At 41.2% G+C, this 20,259-nt stretch overlaps 4 protein-coding genes across 5 annotated transcripts in view; 2 read left to right on the forward strand and 2 right to left on the reverse strand.

Moving 5' to 3' along the window:
* The window catches only part of LOC118418951 (E3 ubiquitin-protein ligase SH3RF3-like), a 70,474-nt gene extending 68,019 nt beyond the window's left edge, over positions 1–2,455 (reverse strand). For both annotated transcript variants that reach the window (XM_035825095.1, XM_035825094.1), the window contains exon 1: positions 1,754–2,455. In XM_035825095.1, the coding sequence (XP_035680988.1) occupies positions 1,754–2,134 (381 nt within the window). In that variant the 5' untranslated portion in view covers positions 2,135–2,455. The remainder of the gene's footprint in view (positions 1–1,753) is intronic.
* A 3,784-nt stretch (positions 2,456–6,239) lies between these two features.
* Positions 6,240–12,941, reverse strand: LOC118419395 (CCR4-NOT transcription complex subunit 7-like). The gene is made up of 7 exons (XM_035825761.1): positions 12,786–12,941; positions 11,749–11,939; positions 10,543–10,736; positions 9,818–9,979; positions 9,293–9,470; positions 8,900–8,977; positions 6,240–8,668 (listed from the first exon to the last, which is right to left on the reverse strand). Exons 2-7 carry the CDS (start codon positions 11,866–11,868, stop codon positions 8,534–8,536), a joined length of 867 nt encoding a protein of 288 aa, XP_035681654.1. The 5' UTR covers positions 11,869–11,939; positions 12,786–12,941; the 3' UTR covers positions 6,240–8,533.
* A 149-nt stretch (positions 12,942–13,090) lies between these two features.
* Positions 13,091–14,623, forward strand: LOC118419396 (vacuolar protein sorting-associated protein 37A-like). Its single transcript, XM_035825762.1, has 3 exons — positions 13,091–13,309; positions 14,130–14,204; positions 14,494–14,623. Exons 1-3 carry the CDS (start codon positions 13,191–13,193, stop codon positions 14,621–14,623), a joined length of 324 nt encoding a protein of 107 aa, XP_035681655.1. The 5' UTR covers positions 13,091–13,190.
* Positions 14,624–17,177: 2,554 nt separating this feature from the next.
* LOC118419093 (vacuolar protein sorting-associated protein 37A-like) lies at positions 17,178–20,109 on the forward strand. Its single transcript, XM_035825376.1, has 7 exons — positions 17,178–17,281; positions 17,413–17,620; positions 17,784–17,839; positions 18,217–18,344; positions 18,716–18,843; positions 19,415–19,558; positions 20,020–20,109. Exons 2-7 carry the CDS (start codon positions 17,462–17,464, stop codon positions 20,101–20,103), a joined length of 699 nt encoding a protein of 232 aa, XP_035681269.1. The 5' UTR covers positions 17,178–17,281; positions 17,413–17,461; the 3' UTR covers positions 20,104–20,109.
* The last annotated feature ends 150 nt before the right edge of the window (positions 20,110–20,259 follow it).

Genomic DNA, 20,259 nt, shown 5'->3' on the forward strand with positions numbered 1-20,259 from the left:
GATATGACAGATGTGTGCTTGCAGAATACACCAGGGCTGTCTCTAGCCTGCATAGCAGCCTCTTTGGGGCCTTTTTTAGGCTTATAGTATTAATATAATTTTGCTGGGCATTTCTTTTTGTACTGGGTCGCTGATTACTGACTAGTAAAGAGTAATAGCTGGCAATCAGCGACCCAGTACAAAAAGAAATGGCCAGCAAAAGTGTATTATAATAAAAAAAGCCCCAGCTAGGCCAGAGAGCCTGCTATGGAGGCTAGGCTGTCGACAGGTCCTATCCCTCCAGCTATCCAGGACTTGCTTGTTAGGATGGGAAGAAAATTTACCCTGTCTGTCCAAAAAACTTGAAATGAAAAATATTATGTGTTTTTGTACCTGTATCTGTGTAGCTGGTATAAGCACGTTTCGGAGTAATACGCCAGCTACAAAACCACAACAAAAGTTCCAAGATTCACAGTATTTCCTTGGATGACTCAAAGTTTTTATGTCTGGTCAAGTGTCTCTCATGGGACGTTATCAAAATCTTCAAGGGCAGTGAGAGGAAATGAAAACTTTCAGGGTGGCATCTGGGCCTGGTGTCAATGACCAGTCAAAACATCCTCCCTCCCTCCCACAGTATTGACCATGGATGACATCAGAAGAGGAGTTGGGCTCTCATTTCCCAGGCAGTGGTTTGTGGCCACTGGTTCTGAACCCATGTGGAAAGAAGCAGCAGTATTGCGGCTCTAAGTTTCATGCTCCGCTTTCACGGGTGCTAAATTTAGAGCCATGCGTGAGCATGGAGGGTACTTGGTTTGGTCCCCAGGTCTTAGGTAGACAAAAAGGAATGCACAAGTCATGTGGAACCCATTGTTGCCTAGGTAGGAGCAGCATTTGTGTTGGGAGAAGGCTTGACCCCCCTGTGGGAGTAGTTGGTGATTTCTACAGTGGGCGGAGATACCCCTATAACATTTCACTGACACCACTAGTACAAAATGTACATCAACCTCAAGCACACATATTCACACATATTCGCATTTCCGTAACTTGTCGTCTTAACAACGATGGAAGACCAAAGATTTCACAGATCGTGCGGCAAATTTCATAGATAAAGAACAAAATTAGTATTGTGTGTGTTAGAGCTACTGTCTTTAACTGTAGTATTTAACTTAGTTTAAGATCATACTAACATTAATATCATCATACTTTATATATAATATAATATCATGGGGTACACAAATCCAAGTTTGGTCGCAGTTCAGTCATTCAGCAGCTAGTTGAAATGGGGCCGCCTGGTACCACTTGCTTCTTGGAAGTTGAGGTTTAGCACAGGAAATAGCATTGACCTACTTGTAGCTCAATGCCAAGATCACACACCCCAAATGAAAGGTGGGAGTTCTGGCTGCTTTATGTCAAGGCACACACACACAGGAATGAGTCAGCAGGAGCCTCTGACTTCCATAAAGTCATCTCACTTTCAAGCCTGGACAGTCCCATCTGGAAATCAGTCAGAGCCCATTCATTTATCCCCACACATATTCATAAATCTTGATCATGGGGGGCGCACCAACAAAAGGGCCTGGTACACAGCTCTATCGTACTGATGAACTGGGCTATGGGACAAATGAATGGATCCCCTGTGGTAGCCCTTTCTTTGAGTATTTATTCACATGTATAAGGCATGGGAAAGTGGAGAGGCATTCAAAGGTGGCTGCAGTTTCACTACACACACAAAGTTGTGACACATATAAAGTTGGAGGTTCTCCTAGCGACCTACCTTGACGGGGGAACTGCGACTTGCTGCCGGGGTCTTCTGTGCTTGGGACGCCGCCCCGGCATCGCCCGAAGCCCCCTTCCCTCCCTGTCCACTGTGAGAACTCTTCGGCGAGCCTCCTTGCGAAGCTGTCGCAGTTCTTCTTCTCTCCTTGATCCCATCGAGAAGTCTGACCAGTAGTATGTTTGACGGCAACTCGTCAACACTACAAGTTACTAGGATGCGACACTCCGGGCACCTCAGCTCGTTCTTGGACCGGACTATCTGTTCTAGACATCGTCTACAGAACGTGTGCTGGCACGGGAGCACTTTACTGTTGGTGGTGAGCCTCCCCAGACATACAGAGCACTCCAAGAGGTCCTCTAAAACTTTCTCGTCCATCATTCCGACCCTTGGAGGCACGGAATCATCCCATTTTTTACCCAAACCGTGCGGGCTTACCTCTCCCGATTACTACAAACGAACGTAGCCTGGTCTCGCACTCGCCCCGTCCTAGAGCCAGTGATCAGCCAAGATCACGGCCGAGCTTGCGGTGACTCTTCCTCCTGATGCAGAAGTAACTTCCGTGAACAACAATACAATTAATAAGGCGCCTGAAGTCGTAAAAACGGTGCAAAGTTCAGGAGAAGGTAGTAAATACGCCTCTACGTCCCACACATTGCCGCCATCTTTACTCAATTATTTCGGGCAGGGGAAGGCCCCGAACCCTCCCGTCTGTTAGTGGATGACATCATTGTCCAAACTCGTTGGATGAAAACAAACAGAACGGAAACTGGAAAGCACGAAAAATACGAGACACCGTGTTTTTACACTCGTGGTTATATTCTGGCTCTCTAATATTACTTATACTGGTCATTGCAGGAAGAAGTTATTCAAATAAATACAGAATAGTACTAACCATGTGTATATCTGTCGCTAGAGGGCCTTGGAAAGTAGGAAATGGACAATGTATTTGTGAAATCTACAACCTTTTGGAGAACTGACCTTTATAGATTCGTGGAAAACAATTTCTAAAAGCTCATGACATTTAAATTAAGAAGTTCATAATCATTTATTTGAGTTCTGATTAAAAGAAACTTTAATATGAAGCAGCTTTTAATCACTGATGCGGATGAGCACACAACATTATTGAGTGATTCGGTCGTAGATGGATGATCCAAAAGTTGTCATTCTTCGTACTTTTCATCATGTTTACAAATTGCGATTAGAGAGTTATTTCGGTTAGCCTTATGGTACAATCTTCATCGCGCAAAATTATGAAACATATAAGGTTTTTGATCGTCCTTTAAACCATCATTGTCCATGCTGGTTGAAGAAGGTGCAAATTGTTTGAAGTGAAAACTACAGTTTTCATAAAAGTGTAGTGCGCGTAGTCTAGCATAGCTTTGGCTTCTTCTCGCTACTCGGTAAAAAAGTAAAAATGTAGGTTTGTATAAGTTTAACTATAATCAGTTTATCAAAACGCATGAGGAATATATTTTCTAAGTGCTACCAATATGTCTAAAGTCAGAGATCTGCTGGTATCAACAACTAATGATATCGATAAGAAATATCTTCTTCAGCAATTGATTAAACCGTACACTCTACGATGAAGTGCCAACTTCACAAAACCGTCATTTTTTTTTGGCTCCAAAGAAACTACGAGAATTTCCATGCATCTACTTGCTGGTGCCTTATGCATATTATGATTGATGAGCCCAAGGTAATTTTTCCAACTTTTCCAACAAATTCTTCCAACTCAGTGCTAACGTGACCCCGTATGTCCGAGAGAAGAGCGCATTAAAGTCCCCTACAAATATAGCTCGATATCTGCAAAACGTGTACGCGAAAAACATATAAAGATACTAAATCAAGCCTTCTGCCATTCAATGTAAATATACCCACGTGTTAGGTGCAGTCGAACGACTTAAGTCTGGACAACATATGCGCGACTGTTCTTTCTGCGCTGCAGTTTGTAACATTAGTATCTTTCACTGGTGGTGTCGGATGCAGAACGGCAAACCGCTCCCTTATACGAGGCTGTACCACAGCGAAAACCGATCCTGTGGTTGTTTGTCTTCGCAGGAAGGGTCTGTAAAAGGACCAGCCTCAAAGGATCATGTGGTGTAGAAGCAAAACCAAGGGTGGTAGAGTTCAAGGTTTTTGCCATCCAATGAAATCAGTCGTCGGTGGCGATAAATTTTCTTTTTTATAAGTGTGGGGATTGACCCGGCGGTCAACCTTCATATCATACTAGTAATGCGTCTTTTTCCTCTGGCTGTTGTGGCTACTGCGGCCGCTAGAGGACGCTTATACACCGTTACCGCAAAAATATTTCGCCCGTTGCTAGTTTCATTCTTGTGTAATCTTGCTGAACTTTGATACAGATATATGTTCACATGTTACCGTTATAAAGTAAATGTTAAGACCCACGTATTAGATCTCAACCAACGTTGCAGTGGGGACCTCTAGCAGTTAAAGTAATCAAGACAGGTCTACAGCGCGTGCTGTCATCATCGGTCTAAGTTGGTAACAGTTATATGCGCCTGGTCGTCGGGCGGGATATATGATGACTTCATAGACCGATCTGTGAGAATCATTTAATGACATTCCCTGTTGCATCCCTCAAGATGAAAACTGAGACCTGCTGGACTTTTTGCTACAGTACTGACAATGATTGATAAAGGCCGCTTTTGAATACTGTACATGCAACAGAAGCTGGCTAACTATCAAACGATTTCTCGATGCTCCTTCGTCACAAAGTTAGCATTTTGACATAACGAGGTCAATCATTTTATGATAAGCTTTTTTTATCAAACTGGAATGGCAAAGTAGAAACTTAAAATGGATTTATCATAGTAAAGGAGGTTTCTGTGTCTAATTCTTTGAATAATAGAAGCAAATACATGTATATCGATACCGATATCAAAGATTGCGCATTCGCCACAGGACTACGTGTAAACGCAACCTACCTTAGTAGCAATAACGATCGTACAGCCATCTACCAGAGCAAAGCTACAAATCGTCAAATAATCAAATGTTACACAAAAAAACTTTGGTTGGAGGTTGCGCCCTCAGACTAAGAAATGTGTCCCATTGCATTGGTTGTTTTATCGTGTCGGCGCCTTGACCCGTCGACACAACGTGCACTTGAAGATTATGTCATTTCCTTATAAGTTTACTGCAAATTCTTGCTCGGACAAATGATTGATAGATTAAAAGAAAAGAAAAGAATGATATAACATACGACTTTTTTGTTAACTTAAAATCTTGATTTTCTTATGTCTTTAAACAGATATCTATGGGAAATAGACAAATGAATGCAACTTCGTTACAAGTCACATTTTTGGCCAAGCTCACCGGGGTCACCCATACTTTTATACGATATGTGTGTAAGGCTCTTCGTACAAGCTAACGACTAGGCTCCCTCATACATGGACCTCCGGCTTTACCTTTCCCTCAGAAAGGACAATCATTATTCCAGTCGTGCCCAAACTCGGGCCGCTGGCTCCACGGAATATGAAATGAAGTTTGAAACCTGACGTTTCATAAGAGAAGTCAATGTGTTACCGTGACAGAAGAATCTTAGATCATCTTATAAGTATGCGTCGGTTTTTCCACACTTTCCTCAATTTTACGGCACCATTTTTTCTGAAAATTCTTACCCAATAATAATCCAGAGAAAAATGTGTTTTATAACTTTTTAAACAGATACTGTATTCAGTGTCCTTGGGTCTTGCGTTAAGTTCATTGAATAGTATTCCATTGTATCTGTGGAGCGTGTGAAAAACTAGGCTGCAAACACCGACACAAACAGACGAACCTACAAGTGTTTCAGTGGAAATAAGAAATTACGAATCTCATACCTCCATAGCAGGCTCACTGGGGCCTTTTTTCCGCTCATAATACACCTTTGCTGGTTATTTCTTTTTCTACTGGGTCGCTGATTGCCGGCCGTCGCTGTTTCAGGGGCCAAAGAATCTGCTACGGAGGTTAATACCTCCCCGTGTTTTAGTGAATTTCTTAATGCCAGATCTGAGATGTTAGAGATACTCCCCTCCCCTATCTCTCTCCCATACGGGGTTAGGATGTCGGTTGACCAGTTGTTCATTACCTATATGCGACACTATTTGGTGTGGGGCCTGTAATGCTGCTGTGCCTGAAAATGTTCCTACCATTTTTTCTGCACTTAGGCCACGCCAATTTTATTTGTCGTTTCTGGGATTTCTGGACCCTATTTTTTCCGATATGAAAAAAAAAACTTTTCAAATTCTTGGCCACAACTGTTGAAAAAACTTCAGTGCCTCCCCTTTCTCAAATTAACTATGGGCCTCAAATTCCAGTAGCTGTACGTGCCTATTTTGGTCGGAACATTCAGAATTTTTCTTCAAACTTTGAACTTTGCTACCAGGGGTACAGGCGCAAACACACAAACACAAAATCTGTACTCTCATCAGAGGTGAACTTTCTTTCCAGAGGTAACTAAAATAAAAACAGCTCATTCTTTAAATCAACAATAAGGAGCCATCAAGACATTTATTTATTAACGCTTTTCTCATTTCTAACACTACATATAATAATAACACTTTAATAATCACATAAAAAGTGCCTTAACCTAAAACAATGATGACAGAATGACCAGGGCATTTCAATGCTGTGAGGTGCAGTTCTTTTCTAGTGAACAGTGAAAGTGCCGGTGCTTAAGGTATCATACAAAGCAGAAGGAAATATTGGCTATTTACAAAATTTAAAATAATCCATGATGTACATAATACAGTTCACAGTAAAAACAAACTATCGCCGGACCCAATAAGACCTACCTACAAGTCAGAGATTCCTGCTCAAAATGTTACAGTTGATATAAATGTTCTATGTTTTTAAATATCCAGCTTTTCCTTTGTTTTTTTTTGGCAACACCTTGGTGGCGAGCCTAATAGTATACTATCATATTCTATTTCTTTTACATGTATAACATAATTGGATAACAAAGCAGTACAAATAGAATCTGTCAAGGAAGCAGACTGATAGCACATGTATGATGCCAACACAAAAGATATGGGAAAAACTTTGGGTGTGTTTTCGCGTAACAAATCAATCAGCGTTTCAAACATAATGGTTAACAATGTCAAAAATGATGAACACTACTGAAGCCTAATTTCATGACTTCTACCATGTTGAAGTATGTTCCAATTTGGCTATTTTCCGATCCTTTTACCCAAGATGACCCAATAGATTTCCTACTTCTTATGTTTTTTTATGCTGCTGAAAATCAACCAACTGACTGGGACTATTTCATATACTTTGGCAACAAAAATTCATAGTTTTACCCACATCTACAGTGTACAAATATGTTTGTTGTTGTCAAAAACCCATTTTCCTTCTTCGACAAGCTAGATGGAATTTTGTTTGCTGACTTGATCTGCACCACTCTAACCATATTTCATCGATTTTTCTTAAAACTGGTATTTATGACCTTTACTAACTTCTTAGCTGCCATCAATGATCTTCAGTTGTAAGACCATGGCTTCTTTTAGTACGAGTATGAGATGATAATATATGTGTGTATACGTCAAACATCATATCACTTACACCTGTTAGACGCCCTGGAAAGTTACCTATTACTCTGCTGCAACGTTGGCACACTTTTCCACTGACTTTGTGCCTCTTTTTACTCGGAAGTGTGACAGCATTCTGCACAGAATTTGGTATGGGATACGTTCATCAGGGCAATGATTACTGAAGTACTGCTTCTCACTACAAGGTGGCAGTGAAAACTGAGTCACCACATTCTTCTTACTTATTGCCACTTTCTAGCTTCACAGTCATCATTGTCATCATTGCGATGATGAAGAAAGCAGACTACGAAAATACTAGTGGGTTGTTTACTTTTTTGTGTTAAAGAACTCTAATATCTATGAAGAAATATTTTGGTTTCAAAGGCAAAGGTGCCAAAATGAAGCCGAAATTCTGCGCAGAAGAAAACTTGGTCAAAGTGCCACACATTCCGAGTACGAAGCATTACAGTCCATCCAACAGTGTGTCCGACTCACAGCAGAGCGGTATTGTACACCCGCTGTTGCCTGATTAAATCCATATTACATGAGTACTTCTGACTGTACATAGGTGGTCCCCTAGGGAGGCAGTCAAGGCTGGGCACTATACAGCTTGTCTTGGGGCCGCAACACAATAAACAAGCTGTCAGGATAGTGCTAACGCCATAAAAATGCTTCATTGTTGTAGGAAATTGCACAGAAAGTGGACAGTAATATGCAAAATATTTTTTTACTCCTCTCCTAATGTACTTTTAGATTGTCTACCTGTTGATGTTTAATCCAGTATATCTCCTACCATCCCATGCATACTTTTTGGATTATACTTATAGCTGCCACCTACTAAGGTACAATGTAACCAACACAAAAAGGTGGTTACATATACTCTTAGTAGGGTCCTTGGTAAGATTTGTTACTTTTCTTATGTTTTAGAACCAGTTTAAAAATATTTTAGAAGTTAGAGGTGTGTTTGTTGGATGAACAAAAAATGTATAAACTTTTGACAACTTGCGATGAAGCGTACATATAAAATCAACATATTCATAGCACCAATGGCTGTGAGATGACTTTTAGGTCAACTGCACCTTTTGTGCTTGAGGGTCACTAAGCTTGTTAAAACACCTTTTCAATATAATACTGCTAATTTGGGGGAGGGGGGATAAAACAAGCTGTATTTTGCCCAGCCTCAAGAACTACATAGTAGTACTTTTGGTAGAAAAGAGAGACTAAGAGAATAAGAAAGACAGACTAAGTGCTACGACTGCTGGGGAGTGTGTGAGATCGTGTCCTCGCTGTTGTTGTTGTAGTTCCCGTTCTGGACGTAGGAGTTGCCCAGGCCGTACAGGTGGCCGCAGTACTTGGCGTCGTCTATGCTGTCTTCAAAGAACATCTGCAGATGTGATAAATTCGGGTCAGTAAGAAACTTACTGTTGAGAGCAAACAGTTACACAGCTTGTATAGGTAATACTACTATCAACATTATCCAAGGTATCCTTTAGGGCACAGCCATGTACATCATCATACAATAACATTGTAGGATTTTCAATCAGGCTTTTGAAAATATAGCTGAATTCAATGAAACACTCCATTGTTAGAACAAGGACATTGTGCTGAAGCATACCTCTTTCATTTTGAAGAAGGCCAGCCCCGTCAGTAAACTGTCACTGCCTGCCTGGTGCTGTGGCCCAATTCTCTCAAGCTGTAAACACAAATAAACTATTTAGAATCAATTTCACTCACTTCTATGAAAAATCCACTAGAGGTTGCGACCCACAAATTTTATAGAAAAGGAACATTTTTTGTTTCATTTGTGTGTTTTGTTCAACCATACTTCTAAATCTTGGACCATATTCTCATTATGATATCAAGGGTAACAAACATCCAATATTAGTCCCTTTACTGGCTTTAGGCTTGCTCAATGATCGCCTTCTAGTGGAAAGGGGCTCTTAGACTGTGAAATTGCTGTTCTCAGCTTTGATTGACAACCTAAGCTATAATTGATTGCCAGCTGTACCTCCAGCTGATCAGCCACCTCCTGCAGCCCACCCTTCAGGTTCTTACAGCTCTTCATCAGGTACTTGACATCGTAGATGGCGGGGAAGTATAGTCTTAACAGCTCGAAGAACTCCAGCTCCTCCGCGGGAAGGTTAGAGGACGTCAGCACCTTCAGCAGGTACCCAAAGTCATAGCCGCTAGAAAGGAAAGTAAAGAGATGGTTTGCACCCATTTGATGGTACCAATTAATTAGCTTGTGTTGTTCTCTTTTGAATGTTTTCAATTTTCCAGCTTGTATCTTCCCAAAAGCATGGGAGGGATCTCTATATGACATTAAGTTATCTGAACTCTAAATAAATATCCTATCAATGGTTTACTCACGTTTCTGTTATCATTGAACACCACAGGTTATTTTTCCAAGTAGTATAGGAACAGGTACAGGTCCAGCTCTGTACCGTAACCTCTGTACCCTAACTTCTCAGATGTTACAATATATGTTATATGTTACGATACATATCCATACAATATACACATCCTGTCTCACCTGTGAAAGCACAGCCATTTGACGTTGTCACACAGAACCACGCCCGACGTCATCAGCAGTTCTGCGAAGTACGTGACGTCGATGCCTTCCTCCTCGTGCTTCTTAAACTGGATACCGGAGTTCTGCAGAAGGTCTATGGAATCCTGCGCGTACATGTCTTCCCTGTGAAGCAATTGTACACAAAACATGAAATCGAAGATCAATGTGACATACAATGTACCGGTGGCAAAACTGGATCTGGATCTGATCCTCTGGACCTGAACCTTATCTATACCTGAAATTCTTTACTGTTACCCACCCCTAATTTGAATCTTTGTTGTGTGAATTTCTTAATCATGTGATAGCCCTAGCCCTAGCCTAACACATTCTATGTGCTACAACAGTTGTTGCTTATCTCCTCCTAAGCCAACTAGGTGTTCCAAATTGAGGTCATTGACCTTGTTGGGTGTCCAAATTGAGGTCGTTGACCTTGTTGGGCTGACCAGCTGTCCATGGACTATACAATACTACTTTCAGGAAGGGGGTGTCAGCCTGCAATTGTGCAGTACCTGACAAAGAAGCTAGGTTTTTGAGACATCAATAAGTCCCGACGTATCAATATTCATCAGATACATCCAAAGGACCTTGACTTACAGGTGCAAACACACAAACACAACCATAAACAGTACTTCCATCTGAGGTGAACTTACCTCTTAAAGGACTAACATAACAAAATGGGTACCTACGTGAGGTTGAACTTGAAGTTGAACTGGTAAGTGAAGATGTTGGGCGCGTACTCTCCCTTCTCGTTCATGAAGGTCATGCCCAGCTGGATGATCTTCAGCAGGTCCACGTTACACCTCAACAGCTGGTACTGGTAGTCCGCCGTGCTGCGGAACTCGCCGATCGGCCGCGCCACCACCCCGGGAAACTCCGTATCCTGCATGAGGCCAAATGTCTTACGGTCAAGACGCAAGCTTATGGTGATCGACTGGGAACAACAAATGGGGAGTATCTAGCACTAAAACCACCAGGAGGAGGTCTGAGGATAGTTGACTACAAGACCAGGGCCATTGCTTGTAACCTCCAAGAAAGGAGGTTCACCTATGATGTGGATACTGTTTTTGGCTGTGCACGTGTGTTTTGATGAATTTGTATGAGTTTGGTGTTATGGGCAGTTATGGGAGTAACAAAGAAAGATGATGATTCCCTAGCAATATTTCAAGGTACTGCAGCTTTAAGCTGACTGCAATGTAGTGAAAAAAAATAGCTTTTTTATGCCACAAGTTCATTTTTTTGTATAATCTTATAAAAACTATGACATTGGAGCCACTGTCTTTTGTACTAGTTTTATGAAGGACTCAGTCAATTGTTCCCAAGATTGTTGAACATTGCTGAATCCTCAAAAGGAACAAAATTCAATATTTTTTTGGGGGGAGATGCCAAAATCAATGTGTACACAGATATCATCAATGAAATGAAATTTGTGTAGACTCACTACTAGACTGATTTATTTGTATTTAACAGTTCATGGGCTGATTGAGGGCAGAAAAGGTCAGTATTGATCTGTACTGGTCTGATGGCTGACTGTAAGAAAAGTTTGAAGATCTCTTTCCTAAGTGAAATACTAAAGTGTTTCTTATATGTCTTGTTTATTTGCTGTTTATCAATTATGCTAATGCATATGGAAAATATATAACTGCCAAAAGACCAACCAAAACACTACCTCTGCAGGTTGTAGCTTCCTGTCACTAAGTAACACTTCCACTGCACCCCATGACATGGCATGTTTGTCAGCAGTAGACATCTGACAAGTTTGATAAATTGACTAATTCCACCAACTCTGAACTTCCTTTTCTCTCATAAGATGTTTGCTCTCACTTTCTGTCACTCTGTGGTGGGATCAAAAGTATCAAAACTAGTGCATGTATCAGTAACAATAGTGACTTTACCATAGCTATGTATGGATACTTGTGCACGATCTGCCGTATCCTCTTGAAGGCGTCATCGATGTTGTGATTCCAGATCTCTAAGATTCCGTAATTAGTAGAAGATTGCGTTGAGGTCGGCATGGTGTCCCACTATCAAGACAGGGTCATGTCATGCCAATGGCAAAGTCAGTGTCGCAAAGTGCAGAGAAATTCTGTAACAAGAAAATAGATGGATGTGATCGTACCTCTAGACCAAGAAGTCACTAGGCTTGACCCTCACCCGACATGCACGCTACTGGAAAGGGTTACAGTCCTAAGGACGGGACATTGAGCTGTGGTCCACTGTCCATGGTACGAATATCCCCAGTTCAATAAGTACTGTACATAGTCTGTCTTCTCTGTCTTGACCAGAGGGAGATTAGCTCATTGTTCCTTTTTAGCTAAATTGATTATGAATGAAGGGATTCTGATCATTCAGGTAATCAGTTAAGATCACATTCACATTTTAAAATCTCTTTTGTATTTTGCTCTGGCCATAGATCATGCATTATCTATCAGACAATATTCAGTTCATTGGATTATTGAATTAATTGAATTGAGTATATAAAATAATTCAATTAATTCAATAATCCATTGAACTGAACATTGACATGATCATATACTACAACCCTTTCACAAAAATACAGCATTCATATAAAATATCAATATTTAGAAAACTAATAACCGAGCTGTCAGTTGGCAAAATAAAAACAGTTCAAGGCCACTTGGTATACTTTCACTTAGTCCAATTAAAAATAGTAAGTCCAAATGCATTGCAGACCGCCATATAATCAAATTTATCTGAATCCTGTGACGGATAAAAGTGAAGCACCTGGAAAAGGTACAAATCGCAATTTTTTTCTTGACAAGGACAAGGTGTGACAAAGCCCGTAGACTCAGGTAGCCGCATGCGTTAGCATGGCTGCCACCACGTACACACGCACACTTTCACGCCGTTTTCCTCCATCTAAAGCTGCCTAAACCAAAACATGACTGACAGAAGGGAAGCCTGAACGTACCGAGAGCCTCAGAACACGCCGCCGCGAGCGAAATGTTAAAATAAAGTCTGATTCAGACCCAAATTTTGCAGGAATCCGCGCGAAAACGTCCAGGAAGTCCTCTTTTCAAGTTCTACTAAGTGCGCATGCGTAGCAGTAGAGCATGATGGGAGAGAAATTTTCCAAAATAAAATAAAATAAAATAAAAATTAAAAGAAAAATACAGATGACATTAAGATACGGAACATACAAATAGATGTCTATCTACCTTAAAAGACAACATTTAAGAGTGACTTATATCAACAAATTGTACTTTTTGTCAATATGACCTTTGACCTACATGTCTGACTCAGGCTCCTGTGAGATATCGCGGAAGTGAAAGACAGTCTTGACATTTCATCGGTTTTCTTCAAGTTTCTAGTCTCTATGACGAGTATGTTTAACTTATTTGGACGCTCGAAACCGCAGAGCAACCTTCCGGCCCCAACAGCGCTACAGCAACAACGTCACAAGCAGATAGAAACTCTGAAAACCTTCAACCAGAAGTGAGTGAGCAAAAATTTTGGCTACTCTTGCATCATAGATGTACATGATGTACAGTGTATTTTCTACTCTGCCGATCAATTCAAAACTACATCTACGTGTCATCTAGAAGAGATAGGGGTTCTCAATGAAACTGTAATTCCTAATTAAGAGAATTTTGTAATTATTTGCATGCAAAATATTACCTCGATCGGACTTTTTGATTTGGGTATTTTCATTTTGACATGTCAATTAAATTGAATTATCATGATATCAACATGATATGTTAAAAGGCAAACAAGACCAGTATTTCAAATACTGGTCGTGTTTGCCTTTTAACATATAATATTGATATCATGGAAGAATATATTATAATAATATATTCTTCCATTCGGACACCATAAAATTTATAACGTTAAAGATACAATGTTAATTTGGTTATCACGAAGACTTCAATCAGGTGGAGTCCCAGACTCTGTCTCCCACCCATTGTTTGGAGCTGTTGTTGTCATTTCCATCCTGGGATGAAGGGGCAGGTCCTGGAGACAGCCCTGTGTCATCATCACTACAGAAACATTTATAAAGATGATCATGATGAAATGGGCGCAAGCATGCCAGTTTCCATGCAACTGAAGCAATAGTTTCACCAAAAACTTAGAAACTTGTCGTTTCAAGACTTACATGAAAGTAAGTTAGTTAACACTGGGCAACTCTAAGCATAACTGAATGTGTGTTTATTTTATGACAGCAGTAGACTGAGTAGTTAATAGGTGATTGTTGAAGCATTAAGATGTTGGTCCAGTGTATGACAGTTTATGTAGAGAAATGTGTCTGTTGTTCCAGTGTGTGTGAGCTGAGGAGAGATGTGGAGTACCGGGTCACCTGCTCCATCAACAACGTCACCATTTCTCTCAACATGTAAGTTACACTTTAAGACATAGTGACATATGGAAGATTCAGTCTAAAGCGCTAAAGGAACTGATAGGGTACTCTCTTTAGCAGAGATTGTTGTTACCTTCTTATCATATATCCAAGTATTGACTTATCCTGCCAGTTGATTTTACTATTTTTAGTGACGCTGAAGATGAGTGATATATGTCACTTGAAATGTCCGAAAGTAATCTCTATCCAGTTGTAGAGATAATTTACTGTCTTTTCGTATTGCATACTGTATAGGATGTGTAAGTATTAATCTCTCCCCTAACAGTCAGCTGCCTCCTGAGTTCCCCAAGGACCGTCCCATCGTGGTAGTCAGTCCGCCACTGCGCCATCCGTGGGTGAACGAGCAGATGGTAGTCACCGGCTGTCCTGGCATCAACAGTGTAAGTCAGCCTTAAAGTCTGGATTTTTAGACTGCAAAAAATCTATTTCGTAAATGTACCTTTTCAATTTTTACCACCTCCAATGTAGGGTACCGTACTGTTTTTGGTTCAGTTGTGTATGTGTGTTCACTCCTATAACACCCTTTGATTTAGTTTGTATAAATTTTGATAGGTTGGTACCTATTGAGGTCCAAAGGGTACATGGAGATTTGGGGTTCCCGAGTAGCTTGATCAGGTACTGCAGCATTGCAAGTAGATGCACCTATTCATATGTAGTGTTGTGATGAGATGGGACGGGGTCACTGATAAAGATTTAGTTTGGCCCGCTAGTGACCTAGAAAAACTGGAGATAGAGACCAGAGCCTCACTCGAGGGTTGTGAGAGCCAGGAGAAAGTCTAGCCCTGAGTCACTAGTACTGGATTTAGTAGGATTTCATGGATTAAAGAAGTTCAAGAGTACACTTCAGTCTCGCGCCTCCTGACACGTGGTGTCAGAAGTGGGATCATCGCTGACGGCAAAATGTAGGCGAGGACTCACTCAAGAAGAGAGAGAGAAGGAGAGGGAAGCAGAAGAGAGAGAGAACAGAGAGAGAAGGAGAGGAACTGTGAGTAATTGTGATCAGGATTGAGCTGTCAGGATCAAGTGCAAGTGCAGAGGTTTGCATAACAGTCAGACAAGAGAAGGGATTCCGAAGAACAGTTGGACTCTTCTAGCTTGGCATTTGTTTATCTGGGCTGTGCATGCTTAGAGAAGAACACATCTGGATTGAGTTTTCTGTGGAGCCAAGGAACATTCCAGAGTGCCGGCGGTCAGACGGGCGGTTCCAAGTCAATAAACTGTGGCAAGGCTGACTCAGGAAGAGTAGAAACTGAGGAAGTCCAGGGATAAAATGGATCAGCTCATGGAGGCTGGGGAGAAGTTGGGGCTCTCAGGGAGTGAGCTCCGACAGTTTGTGCAAGAGCAACAAGCATTGGAGAGGCAGAGCAGAGAGTGAAGGAGAGGGAGGCAGAAGAGAGAGAGAAGGAGAGAGAGGCAGAGCAGAGAGAGAAGGAGAGAGAGGCAGAGCAGAGAGAGAAGGACAGAGAAGCTGAGCAGAGAGAGAAGGAGAGAGAGGACAGAGGGGCAGAGCAGAGAGAGAAGGACAGAGAGGACAGAGAGGCAGAGCAGAGAGAGAAAAGGAGAGAGTAGCTGAGCACTTCTCCAAAGAGGGGATCATTTGTAGTGTGTATTTAGCTGATAACTTCAGAATTCCAGAGTTAGGGTTGTTTCAAGAGAAACTGTTTTACCAGTGTAGGATAGTACATTGTATGGTTGCCATGGTAACTGTGAAGGTTGCTCAGTTGTGCAAGTAGGTCTTGCTGTGTGGTGTAGTGTCTGTGAGTCTCTAGTTGAAAGCAAGCACATCATTCGGACGCCTTGGTTCTTGTTGGCGAGTCAGGCTTCGCGTAGAGCTTGGACAATGGAAATGGGAGGAAAGTGTGTTCTGGGTGGCCATGCCTGCCTGGGTCAGGGCGTGAGGTACGTGCCTGATGCCGGTGTAGGGGCACCGACACCGAGGTCTGTCCCAAGATTGTGCCAAGTCACGGGAGTTGATGACGGACAGTTCAAGGGTTTGGTGGTTGTGTTGTGGCGAACAGTACTAGAGATGCAGCGTGCACACCAGGAGAAAATTGCCAAGCTGTGCCAACATTTCACAAGTCTGATGATGAAGAATCTAGAGAGCCTTTGAGTGACATGTATCTTAACTTCCGTGTTTATACGTAGCAGGTCAGTAGTAGAAGTTGTGTTGTGGAACCAGTTAAGGACTGACACGTATGGACAATAGAATAGAGATGCATAGTCTAACTTGTGTGCTCACTTGTGTTTCCGAGTTATTAATCTGAGATTGTCTTGAACGTCACTGAACGGACACTTGGACTCTACATTTGGACTCTGCATGTACTTAGATAACAGTATTAACATTAGTTACGGATAGTAGTCTCCTTACTCCCATGTACGATATATCAGAACTGTTCAGTAGTCACAGAGTTTATGTTCAAGTTCAACTTGTTACGGTTAACGTCGTAAAGTACTAGTGATGTAATCTAGCGAGGTTTTAGGCACACGTTGTGAAGTTATTAGCAAACGTTGTGATAGAAATAAGGATTTCTATCAAGGGAAAAAGGGGGATGTGTGATGAGATGGGACGGGGTCACTGATAAAGATTTAGTTTGGCCCGCTAGTGACCTAGAAAAACTGGAGATAGAGACCAGAGCTTCACTCGAGGGTTGTGAGAGCCAGGAGTAAGTCTAGCCCTGAGTCACTAGTACTGGATTTAGTAGGATTTCATGGATTAAAGAAGTTCAAGAGTACACTTCAGTCTCGCGCCTCCTGACAAGTGTGGTATAATAGACAAAAAGCTGATCAGTTGTCCCTGACGAATTCCCCCTTTTGGGAGGGAGATATCTTGGATTGATTGTAAGAAGAACTGGAGGGCCAGGGGAGGATCACTAACATCAGTGATAGCTAAGGCTATGGTATTAAGTAATCAAAAATATATATATATATATTTCGCAGAGGTATGTGATCTTGAGTTTCTTGTTACTTCAGTTTTCAGTGCATACAGACCTAGGACGGGTTATTAGAACTATCATTGATGAGTTCAAGAACAACCCACCACAGGTCTTACCTCCGTACGTATGCCAACTTTTTTCTGTCTTTATCATTGAACCATTTTGTTCATATCTTAAGAATTTCTTGTTTGGACATCATTTAGATATTACATACATTATCATTTTGTAATGTATGTTTTCTTATTTTGCAGTGTTTCATCAGGTGGCCAGCTACCTTACCCTTCACATCCTCCTCAATATATGGGAACTAACAGCCCATACCCTAGTACTTCCTACCCCTCCTCCACCAGTAGCTACATGCCTCAGGTTCCCATGCCGACGCTGCCATCTACATCCACTACTACCACTCCTACAGCCAGGCCGGAGGTCCGTGTGCAAGGCAACTTCTCTCCTGTACAAGTAAGTTCTGTAGCCACTTAAGTAAATGCGAAGTTTATTTATACCATTGTCAAGATTTTATATGCCATTTCCGTGCAAGTAAAGTTTCAAGCCTCTTGATAAGGCCTAATTTAGGCCTGAATTATTGGTGTCTCATGCATACATGTATTTTCTCTCTTTCCAGTTTAAGTATAAGATGCCGGATATTCCTGAGTCTTTTGAAGAAGTCAACTCACTCAGGTACAACAAGTCCTTTTTGTAGAAAAGTTATGTGCTGCAGAGTGGCAGCCTGGCAGAATGTAAGGCAGAAGTAGTGTAATAGGATACATGTACTTGGAGAATTGGAAGTCAGTAGTTTGGCTTTGGTCCAATGTTATAATGTTACAGGGGCAGGATGTCTCAAAGCTACAAGCATACTCATTTAGAGCTTGTTTCATACAGTGTTATATAGTCAAGTCAAGGACGTTACATGTAACGTCCTTGGTCAAGTGTAAGCTTTTTCTCAAAAGATCGCATCAATAGATTGCACCTGTATTACAAACATAAACATGAATGTTGCTGTTTTCCAGAGATGATGGAATGATGATGATAACTTAATATATTTATGATTTCTCCAGTGTTGCTGAGCTGAAGGAGCTCCATGACAACGAGACCAAGGTCGTTGACCTCTTCAGCAGCCTGCCCCAGTGTCAGCAGCTTTACCAGGACAGAGACAAGCTCAATGATGCCACAGAACAGCTAGCAAGTATGGAAACATTTGTCTCCTTTACATGTGGTGGGATGTCATCATATGGAAGCACTCTAATCCTGTGTTACACAATCTCTCTTTGCCAGGGGCTAAGAGGAGCTCAGGGTTCTATGTTACAATAGAAACCAGTCATCACTGATCCAACACCATGCTAACAGACAGTTCTCAGACTGGCAATAATAGGTTGATGTCAGCACATATTGCATAAATCAAAAGGATTAAGATCATCTTGACTTGTATAGAGGTGTTGGCTATCAAATTTCTAAGGGTCTGACAAGGAAACAAGCCACTAGAACAGGTTTGATTTAGTCAGGCTACCACCAGGACAATTGATTAACTCTGTGTTGTATCTATTTTGACTCCACCAGGACAGAACCTGGATAAACAGCCGATGCTGGAGCTGAAGAAGAAGGAGTTGATAGAGAAGGTGGATGAACAGAACGAGCTGAGGAGAGCGTTCGACAAGAGTTCACAGAGACAGAATGACCTGATGGATGTAAGCCATTGTGTCCTTGTTTTAACTATATGTGTGTCACACTGCAGGGAAATCAATTGGCTGACTAAATGACATTTTTGGCAGTAGCATACCTGATGTTCTCTCAAATTCATTGCACAATATAGAGATCAGCCAATGTTCACAGGACCCCAAGCCCTATCCAATGTAAAAATCATGCAGATGCAGATGTTATGGTTTATGTATTGTACATGTATTATTATACCTGTATTTTGTATTGAACATGCATTGTGTATTAAATATGCATTGTGTATTGAACAGATATTGTGTATTAAACATGCGTTGTGTATTGAACAGGTATTGTTTATCAAACATCTAGTGTGTACTGAACAAGTATTGTGTATTGTATATGTATTGTGTATTGTACATGTCTTGTGTATTTGAATTTCAAATACAGTGTTGGCCAACCAAATCTTTCAGTCAGCTCTGATCATGAAACACTTTATCGGAATATTTTTACTGGACAAAAAAAAAATCCTGTACAATGCATTCATGATAATCTTGGAGCAGACAATTTTACTGAATCTTTGATGAATTTGAAATTTTTTTGCAGCAATTTAAGCCCGCCATGATCCAAGCTAACCTGAAGGTGGCAGCCCAGCAGGCAGAGGAGGAGTCTGATGTCATCGCAGAGGACTTCCTGGAGGGCAGGATGGAAATGGATGAATTTCTACAGAAATTCATGGAAAAAAGAGTGGTAGGTTGCTGATTGCATAATTCTCACCCAGATATGGTGCAGAGTGCTATTCCTTTTTTTTCATGCTGAATAAATAAGTTGCTACTTTCCATATTAATCATTATTAATCATTTGCAGACATCATAGTCTGATGCATTATGAAGCAAAATGTGCTTGATTGTATTCCTTTTTTCATGCTAAATACATTATCATGGTTGATGTCTAGTACAGTAACTGTCACTGAGAGTAATTATAGCAAATACAGTACAGTCTAACCTATACTGGATACTGGTGCCCACTTCTCAAAAAGGGCCACCAGGCCATTAATACTGTCAGTTGCCTTTTTGGTGGTCCTTTTCCAATGTCCCAAGTGCTAAAAAGCCTGTATGTAGTGGCCCGTTTGCTCTGACCATTTTTTGAGTCCCATGAATGGTCCTTAATGTTTAACTGGACGTGCTAAAATGTAATCCACTCTGTTCCAGCTGTGCCATACCCGCCATGCAAAAGAAGAGAAGTACCAGCAACTAATGGCCAACAGACCACTTAGATCTACAATGACAATGTAGTGTAAAGACATTAGTATGGGCTCAGGCTAACAACAACATTCCTAATTGTTTTTGAAGGCATTATAGAGAAAGGTTGGATCTGCAAAGGTGAGGTTCAACAGAGAAATAAACTTTTGAACAAGTGTCAGCTTTGATATTCTGTAAAGTTTTAACACT

The sequence above is a fragment of the Branchiostoma floridae genome, chromosome 7 (assembly GCF_000003815.2).
Source record: "Branchiostoma floridae strain S238N-H82 chromosome 7, Bfl_VNyyK, whole genome shotgun sequence".
Lineage (NCBI taxonomy): Eukaryota > Metazoa > Chordata > Leptocardii > Amphioxiformes > Branchiostomatidae > Branchiostoma > Branchiostoma floridae.